General features: G+C 43.2%; 2 protein-coding genes across 2 annotated transcripts; both read right to left on the bottom strand.

The window, feature by feature from the left end:
• Positions 1–1701: 1701 nt before the first annotated feature.
• On the bottom strand, positions 1702–2516 carry LOC147461788 (uncharacterized). Its single transcript, XM_086509241.1, has 3 exons — positions 2457–2516; positions 2286–2375; positions 1702–2091 (listed from the first exon to the last, which is right to left on the bottom strand). Exons 1-3 carry the CDS (start codon positions 2512–2514, stop codon positions 2036–2038), a joined length of 204 nt encoding a protein of 67 aa, XP_086365367.1. The 5' UTR covers positions 2515–2516; the 3' UTR covers positions 1702–2035.
• A 37-nt stretch (positions 2517–2553) lies between these two features.
• LOC147461787 (zinc finger protein CONSTANS-LIKE 9-like) lies at positions 2554–17876 on the bottom strand. The gene is made up of 5 exons (XM_086509240.1): positions 17101–17876; positions 16424–16831; positions 3527–3778; positions 3101–3426; positions 2554–3021 (listed from the first exon to the last, which is right to left on the bottom strand). The coding sequence occupies exons 1-5, from the start codon at positions 17521–17523 to the stop codon at positions 2892–2894; spliced, it is 1539 nt and encodes a 512-aa protein (XP_086365366.1). The 5' UTR covers positions 17524–17876; the 3' UTR covers positions 2554–2891.
• Positions 17877–20366: the final 2490 nt, after the last annotated feature.

The raw sequence follows: 20366 nt of genomic DNA, 5'->3' as shown, positions 1-20366 counted from the left end.
CTTTTTCTACCTACCTGAGTGATGGCACACTTATGCATCTAGCTCACTAACTAGCAGTTCACATTACACCATTGTATAGTTTCCCCTATGTTGCATTTTTTCTTTTTATTCATTGTAAACTTTTTATTTTGAGTCAGTGAAAAATAAGAAGAAGAAGGTTTGCCTTCATCTGTGTGTGTGTGCGCGCGCGCGCTTGCAAGAGCCCAAGCGCTCTCCTTGTCTACCTCTTAACATTGCTTATTATGGAGCATTGACAAGTGCATTATAGTTTGTTTACATGGATTCAATTTATAATATTTCCTCTTAAAATTTATGTTTATGCAAGTGAACATGTAGTTACTTTTTTCTGATTTACTTGAAGTCTATTGCCAGATTATGCAGATGCAATGACTAGGAATATGGAGAGAGATTCAAAACTTGATGTGTGTCTCAAACAATGTTGCAATTATTATCTCCTCTTTATTGATGATGTATGTGATTCCACGTGACATTTGATTGTTGCTAGTATGTGGTGTGTTGGAGACATTACAATCCATCTCGGATCGATTTAGAATGACATGCCAAAGTCAATGCGACACTTGCACGATTGTGTACATTTCATGGTCATAATTAATTTGAGACTTGTGCAAAAGAGATAATTGTTTTTTTTGTACAATTTTTCTCACTATTTCCTTTGTTGAGTGTATATACAGCGTTGTGGAGTTTGCAAGATTGTATAAATGACATTGTTATGTTATTTGAGGCTTGATTGTTAGAACTTACATATTGGTCTATTTTGTGAGTATGCTTATTGCGAGACTACTATAAAACTATACAACGCATTCGTTTTCTTTCAACTTGATAATTGGTTTGTCATTATTTTCAGGCTGTGTCAAACTTGATAGCTAGTCAAGCTTGTTACTGAAGTGTATTTTTACTTACTATGCTCTTCGATAAATATGTCATAGCATTTTGTAAAACATTAAATTGTTGCTTAGGTTAGCTCTTGAATTACATGCTTTGTAGCTTAGAACATTGTATGGATGATGGTGCAAAACTTGACCATTAGTTTGAAAGCCAAAAGTAGGGCTTCTGCAAGTCACAAAGTAGGAGGATCAAGAAAAGGGTGGGGGAGGGGTATTTCTCTTGAGCAAGCGAGATCAAGGAGGAAGAGAAAGACGATAGAACAGAGTCTGGTGCACAAGGGTAGCATAGTGCTGGCACCCTTGGGAGGTCTATAGTGAGTGCCATTGCTGAAAAAAGTTTAAGTTTTAGCGTACTCCCACCTACAAATTTCGAGATGTACCACTACATTTTAAATTTGAAGGTGAGAAAACCTACAAATTTGAGAGATATCTAGTGCAAAAACCTTCAAATATAGTCACATATGTAGGTTTTCCAAAGTTTTTTATGAAAAAAAGTTGTTTTCGAGCACTACTAGTGACCCATTTATTTGCCATAAGACTATGCCATAAACTTTGCAATGATTCTATAACAACCCTCTTATCAAAGTGTGGCTATGTCTAAGAGAGGTCGAAGAATACATTGTTTCTCCCGAAAATTAATTTTCCCTCCATACCTTTTACATATATGATGCAATTTTAGCCAAGATTATATATCTATAATCTACTTATAACTCTTTCCCACAAGGTAAAATTCTTTTGAGTACTTTGTACTTTGATTTACTGTTATTGGCTTCTTTGCACGACAAACATCCAAAAATCTTTGTATCTTAAGCTCAATAGCAAACATCAAAATCTTTACATCTTAGTCTCTACAATTTTCATGTCTTGTTTTGGGTGGCAGCTAGTTGGACTCGATGACAAGAAGGGTCTTAGTGCCCTCTTAAGGCAGACACCTCTTTATAGAAGAACTCTTTCAGGACTGCCACAATCACTCCACCTGAAGAGAAAGTTGTCATCATACACAACAACAGTAGGTCGAGACATTGATTGCACACTTCAACTTGCAAGCCAAGTTGTAACTTGTATATCTTAGTGCATGGATTTTAGCTTGCGGTAATGGTGTGGTACCGACGGCCCATAGTCACCGAAAGCTAAGAGCCATTGATTTTATTCCCTACCTCCCCACCAAGGCTTGAAATCATCGTCCCTGAGAGGCCAACAACATATATTAATGTCTTAAGGTTTCAAGCCTTCACTTACGATGCTTAGTCATCAAAAATGATGTAGGACATTGTCACTTGCAATCAGCCCTTAAAAGGACAAACAATTAAAATAATAGCACCAGCCTTAATACAGACAAGCGAAGAAGCAAGTGGGCATTCTAAAACAAGAGAAACTCACATGGCCCATTAGATATAAGAGGCACACATTTGTAAGCAAAAAATGCGATTACACTGCGGAAAACCCAAACGTCCTTCTTCATTAAGGCTTCTTCAATGATGCATTGGAAAGTCGTGCACATAAGAGTTCCATGCCTGCATCACTGAGAGGATGATAAATCTGTCACAAAACCTGACATGCTGTAACCGGATTTACACTTCTTCCAGCCCTCTGCCATGATGGGTTTCATGAGCTCTACACTACTAATGCAGAAAGGAAACACTGGTCCTTGAAAACACAACAATGCTGAATGGCAGCACTCTGTACATTATTCATGAAGTATATATGAACAGACAAGGAAGCGCGCTACAAGTGAGATCAGTCTCTTAGGGTTGATGCTCTTGTGCAGAGATCCAAGAGCAAAACCCTCAGCAAAAATCAGTAGTGCTATCATTGTTATTTTGCTCTTGGGAATCTGCACAAAGGGATTGCTCCCTGTAGCTCGCTTTCGCTTTCCCAGGTGAGATTGAATGTTTGCAGGGTCTCATGTGATGCAAATCTGATCAAGCCAAAAACCCACGTTCCGTTTGCCTTCACTCATGGGACAGAAAATAGTATATGAGGGCCTCAATAGCTCTTTGTTGCAGCAATTGGGTCATAATCAAATGCTTCGCCTGCTTTGACAAAACGACCTTTTACACGCTTCCTTACATCCGCTCGTGCTTTCCGAGACTCATACCGGATTGTTTTTTCGTACCTGATCAACAAAATGGAAATCGGTGAAAAAACCATACATCATAATTCAAGGACATCAGGAATGCTGCTAGAATGCTTACTGTCGGTGTTTCTTTTTCTCCTTGTATCGAACCATGGCCTCACCCCGTGCCTTGGCCAGATTTGCACTATCAGGACTTGTTGATCCCCAAGGAGGTTCACCTGTTAACATACAAGAGGATGTGCTGCAGTCCAGATGATCAGCGATACTATCACCGCTCAACCCCGAAAGAGAGAGAGAGCGACATGGACGAGATGGTTGCGCAACTGTTGGAAAGCCAGATAAGTTCTGATGCATAGCAAGACTTGGTCTAGATGACTCCAAAGGCTTTACGCATGTAAGCTGAGGTCTTGGTGAAAGAGGGCGCACCGATTCTGTCGCAGAAAGCTATACATGCAGAAAATTTACCAATCAGAATAAGCATTATCTTCTCTGTACTTAGCATATTAGCAGCAAATGGAAATGTAGAAAATAGTTGCAGACTAACACTTTGAGAATTTGTTGGATTGCCCTCGGGTATACTCTCCATCTGACAGCTGGGTTCAATGAATGATCCTGCTTGTCCTGCGGAGGAGCAAACAGAAACCAAGTCTTCAAAATCTGAAGCCTGCATGTGGGAGCCAGAGAAGATATCCTCATAGTTGTCAAATGTTAAATCGATATCTGCCATGTTGAATCCACCACCGCCACTTACACCATCTTCACACGTCCCAAGGTCTTCAAGATGTGTACCCCAAAGCTGAAAACCAGACACAGGTTTATTATTTCAAGGTAAAAAGGACAACAAATCTAAAAACAAGGACAGGCAATGTGTCAGGCTTTACAATAGATTTTAAGAATCTTCCTTGTCAGTACATAGAAGACTGGAATGTACATAGAGTATTTCTTATGGAGAGCAACGGACCAAAATAGGAAGTAATTTAGAGAGCACCTGGTTTAAACTTTACAGGTCCTATGTATAGTGGGGGACTACTTAAGCTGTTTTTTTGACGTTCATAGGGACTTTTTAACCTTTACATGTCCTATGTATGGTTAGCTTTCTTTGAGGGGGAACTACCCTCGTCACTATATGGCACATGGTCCCTTCAGGGGGGATCCAGGGCCAAATTAGGTCCCGCAGAGAGGCTTTGATCTTTGCATGGAAGAGTGGGAACCATGAGGTCTCAAGTTCAACTGTAATGTGCAGCGGAAGCGATTGATGGTGAATGCTCGGGATCAGTGCTCAGTGCAAGCTGGTTCCTTTTTACTTCACGAGAGATGTGCAAAGACTAGAGAGAGAAAAGAGAATAGTACTGTGAGTGAAGGTTCTGTGAGTGATAGAGAGAGAAAAAGACTAACATCGGATGTGGTCCCAAACCCCTCTCCAAGGGCCCCCCTCTCTATCGCTAGAGAGGTATTTGCTTTAGATTGCACAAGTGCTGAAGCTTGATACAATGGTCCTAGATCTTGTTGTAGGTGCTTGGATCTACGAGGCCAAGGGCTGAAAACTAAAAACGCTAGGGATGCCGAATGGGATCTGCAAGCTCAACAAGGGCTATGGGCTGATTTGCTATGACCAACGTCGAGGATTGGCTAGAAACTGAGAAACACTCGCTGATTTGAGGGCTAAATCTGGAAACGTTGGGACTATGGTTGAAATCTGCAACTTCTAAAAACACTAGGGCGCTGAAAACTGATGGTGATGTAAATCTGCTACTGTAGACTAAAAACGCTCGTGGCTGAAAATGCTGATGGAAAAACACCATGGGTGTTGATGGTGGTACTGCTAGCAAAAACCCTAGAGCATGGTGTTGTTGGTGCTTGTACTACAGGTATTGGTCTTATGGGTCAGGCAATGCCAAAAAAAATCCCACAATTTTTAAGAATGTCACTCATTAATGAGTTAATAAACTCACTTACAAGAGGTGCTTCACATGCAAATAAATACCTAGGTTGGGCACTAATGCAACTGTATGGGAACACTCCCTAGTGCCTACACCTAGTAGACACTGTTTGTGCTCATGTGCAACCAGAGGGTATGCAACTACTCTAAAGTGCCTAGACAGGCACATCCTACGTGTAGGCTCACAAGGGTGCCAAAACACTTTCTATGCCGTCATAAACCTTAGAAATAGGAGCTAGCTTGTCCACATGACAGAGAGAGGTTCCTTTTCATACAATGACTGATTCTTTTCTAAACTATGTGACTATGTACTGAGAGATGCTATTGGATTGTGTCGCATCCAATCAAAGGAGAAACAACAAACTTGCAATGAAAACATGCCTGCTGAACACAAACTCTCACGTTAGGACATTCATGCACGATGGAAGAGTGCATACCAGGCGCAAATCCAGAAACCACAATGGGATCCACCGGAATAATGACTAAGTGTGCACTCTTCACAAGAGTCACTAATCACATCATGCATACTGTCAGAATCAAACAAGATCACTATGCGCTCACCGTTCATGTGACCATACCACTTAACGAGAGACTTGCAAGACCAAGTCTTGCATGCTTTGGTCTCGTAGCGCCTCACACTCTAGCTCCATAGCTGCTCTCTTTTCTTCAAGCTCAACGTTCCCTTTCTATAGCGACCCGCTAAGCCTCTTGTTGTAGCGTCATCTCCATCATAGACTTTACCAAAGCCTCCATAGAATTTGGTGCAATCGGTGGCGCAGATAGGGACGAAGGAGGATCCATAAATGGTCCTCCTGATGTAGGGACTTCTTCTCTTCTTCTCCAATTTCACTCTCATCACCGTCTCAATGAGTAGAAAAGAGGAACGAGAGGAGAGGCTGGACAAGCCCTTCTTTTCTAGGTTAGTTGTAACTCTTCAAAAACACAGATTAGAGAGTTTGACATGTTCAAGTGGTCTTGGGTTACGTGCAATCTCAAACAACCAAAAAAATTTATGTGGTTCTTTATGGCTTAATGGCCCTTAAAGATAGAGCGATGAAGAAGGGAGCACGCTTAATGTGCAATGGACTAAGGTGTAAAGAATGAGGATGCAAGAGAGCTACACAAGACAAGCACAAAGCACACAGAGATGGAAAGCTTCTTCTTCTTCTTCACAGAAAAGAGAGTACAAAATGACTAAGTGCTAAAGCTAAAAAGTAGCACATATGTACATGCGGTCACTAAGTGTGAACTCGCTAGAAGCGTACTAGGCTGGCACTATAAGTGTAGTCCAGCTGTAGAATCACTGGCAGAGATCCTCCGTGTCGGTCACCTAACGCGCCAGTGAATAAATGCCGTAAGCGGCCAAGACCCGTAGTGGATGCCAGCTCAAGGTGTAGAGCTCGACATCTCAACACTCCCCCTCGAGCTCTGCATATCGCAGAGTCCAAGCATAGTCCGGAAACGTCGAAGCTTCTCAGTTCCGAGGGCCTTGGTAAAGATATCCGCTATCTGCTCCTCTGTGCTGACGTAGACCAAGTCGATGTCGCCCGCCAACACTCGCTCTCGAACGTAGTGGTAATGGACCTCTATGTGTTTGGTCCTAGCATGGAACACTGGGTTCCTAGCCAACTGCATGCTGCTGAGGTTGTCACAATGAATGAAAATCTGCTGGTCCACCTGCACTCCCAAGTCCTCAAGTAATGTGCGTAGCCAAGCTACCTCGCACGCCGCAACTGCTGCACCTCTGTACTCGGCCTCTGTGCTCGATAAAGCAACCGTAGGCTGCTTTTTGCTACTCCAAGTAACAGCAGCACTCCCAAAAGAGAACATGAAGCCACTCGTAGATCTCCTATCAACAATGCTACCTGCCCAATCTGCATCTGTATACCCATACAATGCTAATGGTGCATCTGCTCCATAGAACAATGCGTAGTCAAGAGTCCCTTGCACATACCTAAGTGTGCGTCGTACTCCATCCAAATGTGGCTTCTTCGGAAGCTGCATGAACTGACTCTCCAAGCCTACTGTGTAGCTCAAGTCTGGCCTTGTGATAGTCAAGTAGATTAGACTACCCACCATCTTCCTATACATATTGACATCCTCAACAACATCACCCTTCTCTGCACTCAGCTTTGCATTCACATCCAAGGGAATGGAAATCGGCTTACAATCAGCCATACCATACTTTGACAACATGTCCAAAGCATATTGTCTCTGTGACAGCCATACACCCTCTGGAGTCCTGATCACCTCAATGCCAAGAAAGTAGCGCAACTCGCCCAAATCTTTCATTTCAAACTCCTGTTTGAGAAGACCCTTCACATGGTCAATCTCGATAGCATTGTCACCAACAATAATAAGGTCATCTACATATATGGTAATGACCACAATCCCCACATCACTCTCACGTACATAGAGTGAATGATCAGCATGAGCTCTCCTAAAACCAATACTGACAAGATACTTGGCAATCCTGTCATACCATGCTCTAGAGCCCTGCTTCAAACCATACAAAGCTTTGAGAAGTCTGCATACATAATCTGGGTAACCTGGATCGACATAACCAGGTGGCTGATCCATATACACTTCCTCTTGCAACTCACCATTCAAGAAGGCATTCTTTACATCCATTTGATGCATAATCCATCCTCTAGATGCAGCCACTGCTATGACAGCTCTCACAGTCGTCATCTTTGCCACTGGAGCAAAGGTCTCCTCATAGTCTATGCCATACGTCTGTGCATAACCCTTTGCGACCAGCCTTGCCTTGTGACGCTCAATGTTATCATTAGCCTTATGCTTGGTTTTATACACCCATTTACAGCCAATAGCTTTCTTGCCACTTGGCAATGGCACCAACTCCCATGTGTCATTTGCTTCCAATGCAGCCATCTCTTCATTCATTGCATCATCCCAATGCACATTTCCAACTGCATCCTCAAAACATGTGGGCTCCACATCCTGTATCACCTTAGCCATGTAGGCTTGGTGATGCGCTAGATACCCACCATAAGTCAATTTCTGAACTGGATTTCTGACTCTATTAGATCTGCGCGGTCCTTGGTCACTCCTTTGCCCTCTAGCATCTTCTTGTACTTTCCTTACACCAGGTGTCCTGACAGCCGGAATTCCAAATTCCTCATCAAGACTTTGTTCAGAACCATCTGAATCCATGTCTACATGTGAAAAACCTGATGATGCATCAACCATAAAGGGAGGTTCATGAACCTTTTCCTTTCCTTTTCGTGATACATTCCCTGTACTTGTTGGTGGAGTAACCTGCGTACGTAGTCTACCATTCCATGGTTTCTCAACAGAGCCACGAGAAGAGGACTCTTGTGGTCCACTCAAAACCTGTGACTGTGGCCTCACATTTTGTACAACCACATCATCTTTTACATCAGCCCCAATAGTGCCATGTGCATTACTGTACCAGCTGCTCATCTCATCAAAGACTACATCTCTGCTCACTCGTAATTCTCGTGTAGTAGGATTGTAGCACCTGTACCCCTTTTGTTCAAGGGAATATCCCACAAGAATACATTTCTCTGCTTTAGGATCCAATTTCCTACGCAACTCATCTGGTACATGCACGTAAGCTATGCAGCCAAACACTTTCAAGTGTGCCAAATCAGGCTTTGTACCTGTAAACTTTTCCTCAGGTGTTACATCATGCACCGCAGCTGTAGGTGTCCTGTTCATAATGTACACAGCTGTATTTACAGCTTCAGCCCAGAAATGATGAGGCATGTTCTTCTCATTCATCAATGCACGTGCAACCTCTGCAATGTGCCTGTTTTTCCTTTCTGCGACCCCATTCTGCTGTGGAGTATATCTGCATGTAAACTGCTTGTGTATACCATGCATTCGCAGAAAATCTGAAAAATCATTGGAGAAGTACTCTCCCCCTCCATCTGACCTCAATGTCTTGATTTGCATATCTGTCTCCTTCTCAATCATGACTTTGAAGTCTTGAAAGTGACCAAACACTTCACTTTTGTTACGCACGAAGTAGACCCATACTTTCCTTGTATGGTCATCAATGAAAGAGACATAATACCTGCAACCATGTATACTTGCAGTATCGGTTGGACCCCAAACATCTGTGTGCACCACCTCAAGTGGCCTTTTACATACATTGCGCTCATGTGGAAATGAGCCCTTTGACTGTTTTCCAAACTGGCATGCTGCACACACTTTATGCATACCATCCACCTTGAATTTGGGCAAACCTTTTACAATCTGTTTTGATTGCATGCTGCGCAATCTCTGCTCATTGACATGGCCAATGCGTTTGTGCCAAATGTCAACATCAGCCACAACACCTGTGCCCTGTGCAAATAATGCAGCTTTTACCTCAGGCATGTCTACATTCAGCGTAAACATTCTGCCCACACATTTGCCCTCTGTGATCAGCTTACAGCCATTCTGGAAATCTTCTACATAACAGCCATTTGGATTGAAGCGAACCTGCAAACCCTGCTCAACCATTTGTCCAACAGAAACAAGATTCTTTGTAATGTTTGGGACATGAAGTACATCTGCTAAGTACTTTGATTTCCCACTCTTCGTATTTAGAGGTATGTCCCCTACATGAGCAATGGGGTGAGCTGTGTCATCTCCTGTCTGCACATAGCCTGACACATCTGGTTTGTGCATATCTCTAAACCACTCTCCACGAGACGTCATGTGATTAGAGGCACCTGAATCCACATACCAAACATCATCTTGGGTGGAATTCTCTGCAGTCATTGTATTCATTACATGCTGCATAACAAACATGCGCTCGTTTTTGCTGTCATCTGCATCTCTGCTAGTAGATGCATAGTTGCCCTGTTCTCTCTTTCTACTTGCTTTTCCCTTTGGACAGTCACGTGACATGTGACCTCTTTCACCACAAGTCCAACATTCTCTACTATCTGGAGTATGTTGCTGCCTGCTTGATCCTGCACCACGACCTCTTTGACTCCCCCTGCCTTGAGATTGGTTTCCCCTGCCACCTGTATTGTTTTGATTTGATTGACCTTCCAGAAATTGGCCCCTGCAACCCCTTGGGCCTCGACCACGACCTCTACCTCTACCTCTGTTGGAGTTAGAATAGAAGGCCTGTTCAGAATTATTTCTGCCATGAGAAGAAGATGTGTCAAGGTTCTTCTCCTCAAGAATAAGCATAGAAATCAAATCTTGGAACACGGGGATGTCGTCTCTTGTATTCATGGAAGACCTAAAATGTACATACTCATCTCCTATACCATCCAAGCATGCACGGACAATGTCATCGTCTTCCACTGAGACTTTAATAGATCCAAGAGCCTCAATGATACTCTTGATCTTCAAGGCATAATCATTGATTGAGAGGTTGTTCCTCTTAACCTGATTTAGCTCCGACTTTAGTTGAAGCTTCCTGGCCTTGGTGTTCACCTCGAACACTCTGCCTAAGTTTCTCCATGCAATGGCGGGGGTTTCAGCATCCTGTAGATAGCCCATCATGCCATCTGTGATGCTCATAGACAGCCAATACATCACTTTGCTCTGGCCTTGTTGCCAGTCCCTCAAAGCTTTCCTTTGTTCTGCTGTAGCATTTGCCTCGGGAATCTTTGGTTCCTTTTCATTGTCTCCTTCTACATAGTCCCAATAACCTTTTCCTTTTAGGAAATTTGTTATTCTGAACTTCCATGTAGGGTAGTTATTTTTCTCAAGCTTCTCAGTAACAATCTGACTGAAACCGTCAGACATCTTGAAGCACTAAGACAAAATAGCTGCAATCTGTAAAAACCTGCAAATCTGTTGAACCTGCTATCGTGGTTCCTGTAACGCTTTCTACACTCAACGAGTGTCCACAATCAAGCGTACATACAACCACTGTACTTGTACAGTAAATCTCTGTATACTGCACTTTGGAGACCTGTTCAAAAACTTGTGCGAAAAACCCCTAAAATTTTTTTCGCTGCGCGAGGCGCCTTCGGCATCTAGTCGTGGATTGCGAACGAAGGGATTGTGATGCGCTTGCTCTCTTAGCCTCTCTTGCCTGCACCAGGCTCTGATACCATGTAAAGAATGAGGATGCAAGAGAGCTACACAAGACAAGCACAAAGCACACAGAGATGGAAAGCTTCTTCTTCTTCTTCACAGAAAAGAGAGTACAAAATGACTAAGTGCTAAAGCTAAAAAGTAGCACATATGTACATGCGGTCACTAAGTGTGAACTCGCTAGAAGCGTACTAGGCTGGCACTATAAGTGTAGTCCAGCTATAGAATCACTGGCAGAGATCCTCCGTGTCGGTCACCTAACGCGCCAGTGAGTAAATGCCGTAAGCGGCCAAGACCCGTAGTGGATGCCAGCTCAAGGTGTAGAGCTCGACATCTCAACATAAGGGTGGAAGTGGCTAATAAGTCAGGGTAGGGACACGAAGATTCTTTGACACAATAAATATGACAGAGGTTCTTTGAGTTCTTTTCTTGAGTGGTGATAACAAACAACTGTCAAAGCGCTTTGATACCAATGTAATGTGCAACGGAAGTGATTGATGTTCAATGCTCAGGATGAGTGCTCAGTGCAAGCTCAAGGTTCCTTTGTACTTCATGAGAGATGTGCAAAGACTAGAGAGAGGAGAGAATGATACAGTGAGTGAAGGTTCTGTGAGTGATAGAGAGAGAAGAAGACTAACACCGGATGGGGTCCCAAACCTCCCTCCAAGGGCCTCCCTCTCTATCGCTAGAGAGGTATTTGCTTTAGATTGCACAAGTGCTAATACAATAGTCCTAGATGTTGAGATGCTGATGGGATCTTGCTGTAGGTGCTTGGATCTGCGAGCCCAAGGGCTGAAAACTGAAAACGCTAGGGATGTTGAATGGGATATACAAGCTCAACTGGGCTATGGGCTCATTTGCTATGGCGGACGTCGAGGATGGGCTGAAAGCTGAAAAATGCTAGCTGATATGAGAGTTGAATCTGGAAACAATGGGACTATGGCTGAAATCTACAACTTCTAAAAGGGCTAGGGCTGAAAACTGACGGGGATGCAAAACTACTACTGTAGACTAAAAACGCTAGTGGGTGAGTATGCTGATGGGATGAAAGTTTCTCTCTCTCTCTCTCTCTCTCTCTCTCTCTCTCTCTCTCTCTCTCTCTCTCTCTCTCTCTCGTCGGTTAAGATCTTTAAGGTCTCTTGGAATAGTTTCCTACGACGTTAAAATTCTCTTCTTCTCAAGTGTGTGTGTGTGTGTGTGTGCGCGCGCTAATAAAAAAAAGGAGAAAAATCATATAATCTTTCTATCACCCAAGTGTGGTAGATTGGTTATACCATTTCCCTCTTGAATAACAGGTCTTGAGTTCAACTCTTCTCATCGGTTAGATATTTAAGGTATCTTGGGATAGTTTCCCACGAGTTAAATTTCTCTCCTCCTCCTCCTCCTCTCTCTCTCTCTCTCTGAAATAAAAAGAACCATCACTCGTGCTACATAGCACACATTAACGTAAGGAAAGAAGTAAAGATTTGTGAAAGTGTAAAGTCTAGATCTTGTCACCATTTCAATTCCACTACACCTGACAATGGATCCCTCCTAAGAGACCCCGTGCCATATAGTGATAAGGGGGGACCACTTATGTTTCTTTTTCACCACCATCAAGAGAGAAAAGTGGAGAGCACTTTTTATAGACACTTGTTTAAATTTTACATGTTATATGCAAGGTAAGCCTTTTTTGAGGGGGACTACTTACATTGTTTTCTCATGAAGAGTAAGAAAGAAAATCAAAGAGCACTTCAGCCCTCTTCACATTCATAGTTGTCAGTATGAAAAATGTTGTTGCTAGAAGGTGGATCGGATCCTTCATAGAAGAAGAATCGTTTGGGCTGTGATACCACTGTAAGAGGCTTGGACACCCAAGCAAGAAAATCAATAGCAACGCATGAGAGAAAATGCAACAATTGAACTTGAATAGAGAGAGAGAGAGAGAGAGAGAGAGAGAGAGAGAGAGAGAGAGGAGTCGACACGAAGCGGCATGCACAGTCCCCAAAGATTGGCGCCCCTTTCAGTATTTCTTTCTTTATTGATGTCCACAAAGGTACAACTGTCGAGGGTCCGTCTCTCTGCGAGCTTCCGCAGCTTCTCTCTTCTGTTGCTCCAAAAGTTGGCGTTCAAAAATCCTCACACAAAAGCAGACCAGCATGTTTTGCAGCAACCACTACCACGTCAGCACCTTCAGCGCAATTTACGGATATTGCTACCACGTCATCATTTTCGTCAGATTTTAGGGTTTCCAAGCTTTTGTCCATGTGCAAGGATTCCTCATGGGCCCTAGTCCCTTTAGGCCATGCCACATCAGCAACTTGTGACACCCATATTTGTAGATTGGTTGCCAATGCCCGTTCAGTGGGCGGTACACGATAGGAGGACTTGTTCGAGGAGATCTGTTGCAATAGATCCGAGATCCATTAGCTTCCCAATCCCAAGAGGAGCTTTGCAAGTGGACCCAATTCACCCTTTTCCGTTGCATCTTTGTCACTACAATGGGGATGGGGGTCGTTATATACCCCTCAACTAAATTGGCCAACCCAATTCTCATGTCAAATAAATAAAAACAACTTAGGAAATGACAAAATAAATAAATAGGTCACACTGGGCATTCACTTGAGATGCATAACTTTAACACCCACTCTGCAACTCATAGTGGACGTATGTAAACCACAGCTACTTGATCAATTTCCAGTGAGCATAGCTGTCTCCGATACGTTTTCCATTGGCACTCAACCACGGAGGAGCCATCTTGAGGCCGAGGTCACATGGGAAGAAATTCCGAGATCAGAAAAAATGAAGTGTTGACCCGGTTGGAAAGTCTTCTTCAAGTTCTCTCCAAGCTCTTGCTCCACATGATCATGCTTGCCAATTCCAGACCCCCCACCAAGTTCGAACACCTCTTCTCCTGTGCGCGTGTCTCCAACGATCACGAGCCAACTGGCTCTAATATTATGTCGAAGTAGACGATGATGAGCAATCAGCTGGTCTCTGACACCACTGTGACCAACTGATGATACTCACCAGGCAGTGGGAGATAGCAAAAGCTGCAAAACAAAAAATTTAGCACAAGGGATAGAGTAAAAGAGAGAGTATTCACTCGAAGATAAATGTTATAGACAGATAGCTCAGAACTCATAGAATCGTAAGAGAGGAAGAGAGAACTTAGCTCATAGACAATGTAGAGGAGCTCATAGAATCATAAGAGAGGAAGAGAGAATTTTGCTCATAGACAATGTAGAGCACATGGTGTTACGAGGTAGAATGCGAGAGAAAGAGAAATGGAGATACGGGGAGGTGGAGTTCCTCTCCTACACAGTCTGTGAATAGGCATCCCTAATGGTATTTCTCAATTATATTCAAATTCAATAATAATACATAGAGGAATGGCACCTAAAAAGTGATGAAAAGAGAGATATACGACCAGCTTTTCAGCCCATTTAAGAAGTGTGTGCAAACTAGCAAAGCTAAGATATTTGTGCCACTTGTTTGTTCTTGCTATGCAAACTATAGTTATAGGCAATGGCCATTTTCAGGGCTTCTGTTCCCTATTCCCATTCCAAATCCCCAATTTGTGTTTTAGACGTGAGTATCTGTAACGGGGAATGGCAGTTCATGCTCAATTCCGTTCCGCGATCCGTACGCGTGTGGCATGTGCGCCCTTTCCATGCAGGGACTCCTCGTGTGTTGTCACCTAGCTCCTGCCATATTGGCAGTAACTGTGTGTCCACTTTCCATGCATGAATGCTTGTGTGTGGCGCTTTCCATGCATGCGTCACCTGTTTGTCCACTTTCAAGTTTCCATGCATGCACCACCTATGTGTCCACTTTCCATGCATGGGTTGCCAGTGTGTCCACCTGCTATTTTTGGATTGCCGAATCAGCCACCTACTATTTTTGGATTGTGGAGTCAAATCACCTGCTATTTTTGGGTCGCCAAGTCAGCCACCTGCTATTTTCGGGCAACAAGCACCTCAAGCTCCTCGCCAACATACACCCTATACAATAATGTACCAATTTTGTAACAATCAAGCCTACTTCTTGGTTCTCAATCTCTTAGATCTACATTTTTATCAACTCAAACATTCTGTTTGAATTACATGAAGGAACAACAATATCCTATGGACCAACAGATGCGAATGGTAAAACAGGAGGAGCCTTTGGTTGCTCTCCTACCTTCTTCTCCTTTTCTTTCCTTCTCTTCTCTTGGCTCTCTCTGCCCTTGACCTTCTAGTACCTATTGATATCTGTGTCTCCCTCTCCTAAACATCTGCTTGCTGTCGATGCTCTGGATGCTCTACTCTGTGTGTATATCAAACTGACATATGTCCTGCTCTACCGCAAACAAAGCATTGTCATGGAAGCCTAATAAAGGACTCTCTGAAAAATATCACCTCCACAAATCATGGGAGAGAGATGAAACAAGGAAAATTCTTCACAAGAGGGGTGAAGAATCAATCCAAGTGTGGAGTGTATACACCATCGGACAATGCTCCATCCTCACTCAAAACAACACCCAAACTACTGGAAGGCCCCTGTATTTACTCCAGCTGCCATCCAGTACGGCAGCCCCACAACAATCAGCAACAACCCTCACACATGAAAAAGGAGAGTGCCTACTGCAAAGAAAGGTGAAGAAATACCCCCTCCCTGCATCACCATGAAATGTTTCAGGGCGGAAACATTTCACCTTGACACATGTTTCGTAACACAACTTTCAGTCTAACAATAGAACACAGTGCAACATGGAACCAAAACGTTCATACATGAATCTTGGAAAGCCTCACAACCAGTAAAAGTTTGAAATGGATGATACTTGTTGCTTTTGAATGTGTTCCACCAGTCGAGTGAAACATTTCACCTGCAAAAACTCGGTGGCTACCCCCTTCCCATGATCCAACCGGGAAAGAGAGGAGAGTGCCAACCTAGGTGGGTGGCCAGCCCGACAATCCAGGCCCTTACGCACCAGCACACATGGACTTTGTGCCACATACACCCATCCAGGAGATGCACTCCCCAAACAAAGAATTCATTAATCTAGACCTTGTCCTCACAGATTCCTAGGTATTCGTGACCAACATTTTTGCTCTTCCTTCCGATCCTGCAAACATGTACTTCAAATCATCTTGTGATTAGAGTTGGCAATATAGAACTTCAGAACACCTCTATTTCCAACGCAGCTCTCTGTAGTGCATGCAAAAACCCAGTGGCTTTGTGTGGTGCCTCCAACAAAGATGTCAGATAAAACCTGTAGGCATTTTCTTGAATGACCTTAAACACATCAATAGATTTGATTTACTTGGCACGTTCTTATTTGTCTTTAAACAGTGAGAATTCGTGTGAGCTACGGCCAGTCTCTGAAGACACCTCTTACACATGACATGAATTTGCAGCTGATAGAGAGACAGGTACGAACATGGCAACATTGATATCAAAAGAAGAAAATCCAGAATAGATTCCAAAAGATGGAGCCAAAGGAGCACATACCTGACTTGCTTGGCTGTCTGCATTGCAACTCCAGAAAGCATCCCCCTGAAGTAAACAATCTTCATCTTTGATTTCTTGGTTCACTTTGGGAGCATCATCCATGAGGATCTGGTCAATTAATGCTCGCTGGCTCTGACAAAATGCATCTTGCTTTTGTTGTTCACTCTGCCATCTAGCATGAGCATCATTACTTCGGCACTTCTCTATTGTTTGGGGCAAGATCAATGTGTTTTGTGTAGCCTGGGTCGTTGATGACAATGGCATATGTTCCTGATGTCTCAAGGATTGATTGTTTGACTTCTGTAGCTCCTGAAGTTGTTGAAAGACTTTCTGCTTTGTTTTTGCTTGCAATTTTGATATACTCTGCATTCTTGCGTTTGGTACAAAGCCAAGGACAGATTGCGATGTCTGCACACATATAAGCAATGTTTTGAAAAGACCTACAAGTAATAGAAACCTATACCCAAACACTCTAGGAGAGAAGGCAATGAATGCCCTTCTAATGAGGAAACTTAGGTTCCTGTGCAAAATGAATTAGCTTGACCTTTAATCTGTGTGTTGAAAGCTAGAAATTTTGTAAATTCAAACAAGACGCCCAATGAGCTGGAGAACTGCATAATTTATAACAAAAACTCTGTTGGCACATTAATCAATCAAAAGGAGCACTTGTCACATACCGGATGACTACCCAAGTCATGACATTCTAGAGCAGACGCAGAGGCATTGCCCTCTGCCTGTGTGCATGGAGACCGATGAGAGGAAGATGACAATGAATCATTCAAGCTGAAGCCCCAGAGAACGGCAAGCTCGGATGCGGAGGGGCAACCTGTGAAGCAATTGATGACACGGCAACTGTGAGCATCATGGGCATGTCCGCTGCACTGCTGGCAAAGAGATATGCTATCCGTGAGGCACCGTAGTGTTGCAGGGCGGGTGCCACAAGCGTTGCAGAGAAGGGTTCGTGAGTGGCGGCGTGACAGGGCGTTGGCGGCATGAACCTGACGATCGCAAGAAAGGCATAGCCGGGCCGCATCTGCTCTGCAATAAACCGTCGATATCACCTCTGCGCAATAATCACATGGCACCTCCATGGTATTCATGAGAGAGACGGCCCAACAACAGAGACCTCCGAAGCTCCGAATGGGGGCAGGCAAAAGGTGCTGACTCTAGCAGGATGAAGAGCTTCTATCTGCAGAGGCTGAGGAAGAAGAAGGTTACCTTCCTGAGAAAGGCACCATCACTTGCAAGAACAAGAAGCGTGTTTTGGGCTCTGCGAATGGTCTGTAAGCCCTCATTGTCTGCAGGGTGGAGGGCAGAGATGTTGAGCAACTTGAGCTTGTGTTGCAATGGTGGCAGGGCATGTGCTGATTTCTGCTCGATTGAGCAGGAAAAAGGCAGGGCTACTGCACAATCCACAACCGAGTGTGGAACGTGTGTGTGTGTGGAGAGAGCCTTTCTGGCACAGTGCGTGTCTTTTTCCTGCTAAAAGAAATGCAAGAAAAGGCCAGTAAAGTGCAAAAAGTGCAGCTTACGTGGGCTGCCGGTAAAGCAAAAGATCTTTACGACTGTATACCTCGTTAATATCTCCATTGATTATCGATACCCTCTGCAACCATACTTGAAAAAGTGCAAGGTGTTAAGGGGTGTTCTCTATGAAACTTGGGTGGCTATGGTCATTGGAGGCTTAGTTTCCTCTGACATCCTCTAACACATTGGCATAGTTACAAAGTTTTGTAACTATGCCTCTTTGGCATAGTTACAAAACTGTGCCGATCCATTGTCGATCATCGCCATGTATCTCTCTTCTGTCTACACTTTGCCTTCCCTCTCTCTACCTGCTGCTCACGGTGATGCCCTCAGCTCCTATCAGACGTTGTCGTAGCCTTACATATAACTAAGCATCGCGTGACCATAGCCTTATCAGTCATAGATAACTATGGCAACTATGTTTAGACACAACATTAAATATCTAACTAAGCCTTTTTGCATGGTAATCAAAGCTTAGTTATTAGGGCATGGTCACATGAGGCTTAGTTATTATCATTTATTGATAACTATGCCAACTATGCTCAAACAAAGCATTAGATGAATAACTAAGCCTCTTGCATGGTCAATCGATGCTTAGTTATTCATTCATCCTCCCAACTATGCCTTGAACTTCACAACTATGCCAAAATCGGCATAGTTACAAAGGGTGGGCATAGTTATTCATTAAATGCTCTTTTATGTGTGTCACCAAGAATGAGGCGTATCAGTTCAAACCTCATTCTTGGTCACATGCAAAAAAGAGCATTCAATAAATAAATAACTGATAACTAAGCCTCGCATGACCACCACCTTAGATTGCGCAAAAGAGAAACAACTACAGTGGCGTGTGTTCAACTATTGGCAAAAGGAGGAGCTCTGCATTCTTGGACCCACCACTTGAACGGGCGAAAATACTCCCAAGCTCATGCATGTTCAGCTACAAAAGAGGTTTGGTTTTTCTTTGGATAGTCCGCTTGAAAATCTGGAGAAAAAAAAAAGGTAACATTAGTAAGTTTACTACGATTCACGATGTTGTCCCCTGAATACTCCTAAAGTTGTGGAAAGACATAATGTTGTTGCATGTACTCAATCTGACTAATATCACTCACACAAGAAGATTTAGAAATTTTCTCATGTAGGAAAATGGAGTCTTTTCCAGTGTTTTTCATACAATGTATAACATCATGAGCTTCTGCTCGGGAGGCACTACATACCTAGCTAGGTACGATTGGGGGCAGGGGACCCCCGGCCCCCCCACCGGGCCGGCGGTCCCCTGCCCCCAATCGTACCTAGCCAGGTATGCGGTGCCTCCCTCACAGAAGCTCATGATGTTGAGGTAAGTCACAATGTGTGAATTATTGTGAGAATTTGTCCAAAACTTCTTGTGTCATATGTAGGGAGACCCCGACTCTAAACCCCTCTAATCAAAAGTATCAAGCTTTCCATGAAAGTGTAGCAACTAGTTCAAAGATAGTAATTCTACGAAAAAAATGTGTATTTTCAAGCTAGATAGAAAAAATCAAGTCCTCCCTGAAACATGATTATCTACTCTCTTAATCAGCTCAAAAAATTTGAGCTCAATCCTGACCCCAAGCTACATCCTGCTAATCAAAGCACCAAGCTTTCCAACACCTAGTTCAAGATAGTAATTATACAAGAACATGTTTATTTTCAAGTTAGATACAATGTATGTAAGCCAAACAATGCTACCACTTAAGTGATGAAGTTTTGTGTGACTCTAATGGTTCAACTATATACGCCAACAATTCCGAGTCTCTTAGTCTCTTTCAGTCAGTAGAAGTTTAATTCCAAATACCAAGGATTGAAAATCCGATAATCTTGCACTTTGAATATCACTCGTCGCGTTCTGTTACAAGGAGTCATGTGTCTAGTGGCTCCAATCTCAACAAATGTCATCTAACAAGGCACACCCTATCACAATCATTAAAGGCGTCACGTTAGTGCACATTGGCAAGCCTCTTAGATTTGTCAACCAGCCAAAATGCAATAATGTTGAGATAAATCAAGGTAATGAATGCTTCCTATTGAAAAATTATGGTATGTTTGTTGTTGAAAGTATGATTGTGGCATTCAATTTGCTTGTTGAGAATGGGTGATGAAAGAGAGTCAGAGAGAGGGAGACATCCTCGTGTTCACATCATAACAAATGTGTATCTTAGTACATTGATTGATCATGTTTGAATTTGCAAATGTATGGGATACTTAAGCTCTAGGAGCTCTAGATTGAGAAAGCATAGAACAAAGACATTGACTTGTAAACTTAGTAAACTTGATTGATCATGTTTGAATTTGCAAATGCATGGGATACTTAAACTCTAGGAGCTCTTAGGTTGAGAAAGCATAGAACAAAGGCATTGACTTGTGTTTGCATGGCACAAACAATGTTGTAATTGAA

The sequence above is a fragment of the Adiantum capillus-veneris genome, chromosome 3, assembly GCF_014529385.1.
Source record: "Adiantum capillus-veneris isolate H3 chromosome 3, ASM1452938v2, whole genome shotgun sequence".
NCBI classification, from domain to species: Eukaryota; Viridiplantae; Streptophyta; class Polypodiopsida; order Polypodiales; family Pteridaceae; genus Adiantum; species Adiantum capillus-veneris.
The sequence above is the reverse complement of the archived record's forward strand: the minus strand, read 5'-3'. Positions and strand labels throughout refer to the sequence as shown.

Coding starts and splice junctions, on each gene's coding strand:
- LOC147461788 (XM_086509241.1), bottom strand. CDS start 2,514: ATGAAACCCATCATGGCAGAGGGCTGGAAGAAGTGTAAATCCGGTTAC. Junction 2,376..2,456: donor ATCCGGTTACAGCATGTCAG/GTTTTGTGACAG, acceptor GCATCATTGAAG/AAGCCTTAATGAAGAAGGAC. Junction 2,092..2,285: donor TCTTATATCTAATGGGCCAT/GTGAGTTTCTCT, acceptor TTGGCCTCTCAG/GGACGATGATTTCAAGCCTT.
- LOC147461787 (XM_086509240.1), bottom strand. CDS start 17,523: ATGAATACCATGGAGGTGCCATGTGATTATTGCGCAGAGGTGATATCG. Junction 3,427..3,526: donor ATCCAACAAATTCTCAAAGT/GTTAGTCTGCAA, acceptor CTGCATGTATAG/CTTTCTGCGACAGAATCGGT. Junction 3,022..3,100: donor GAGAAAAAGAAACACCGACA/GTAAGCATTCTA, acceptor TTTGTTGATCAG/GTACGAAAAAACAATCCGGT.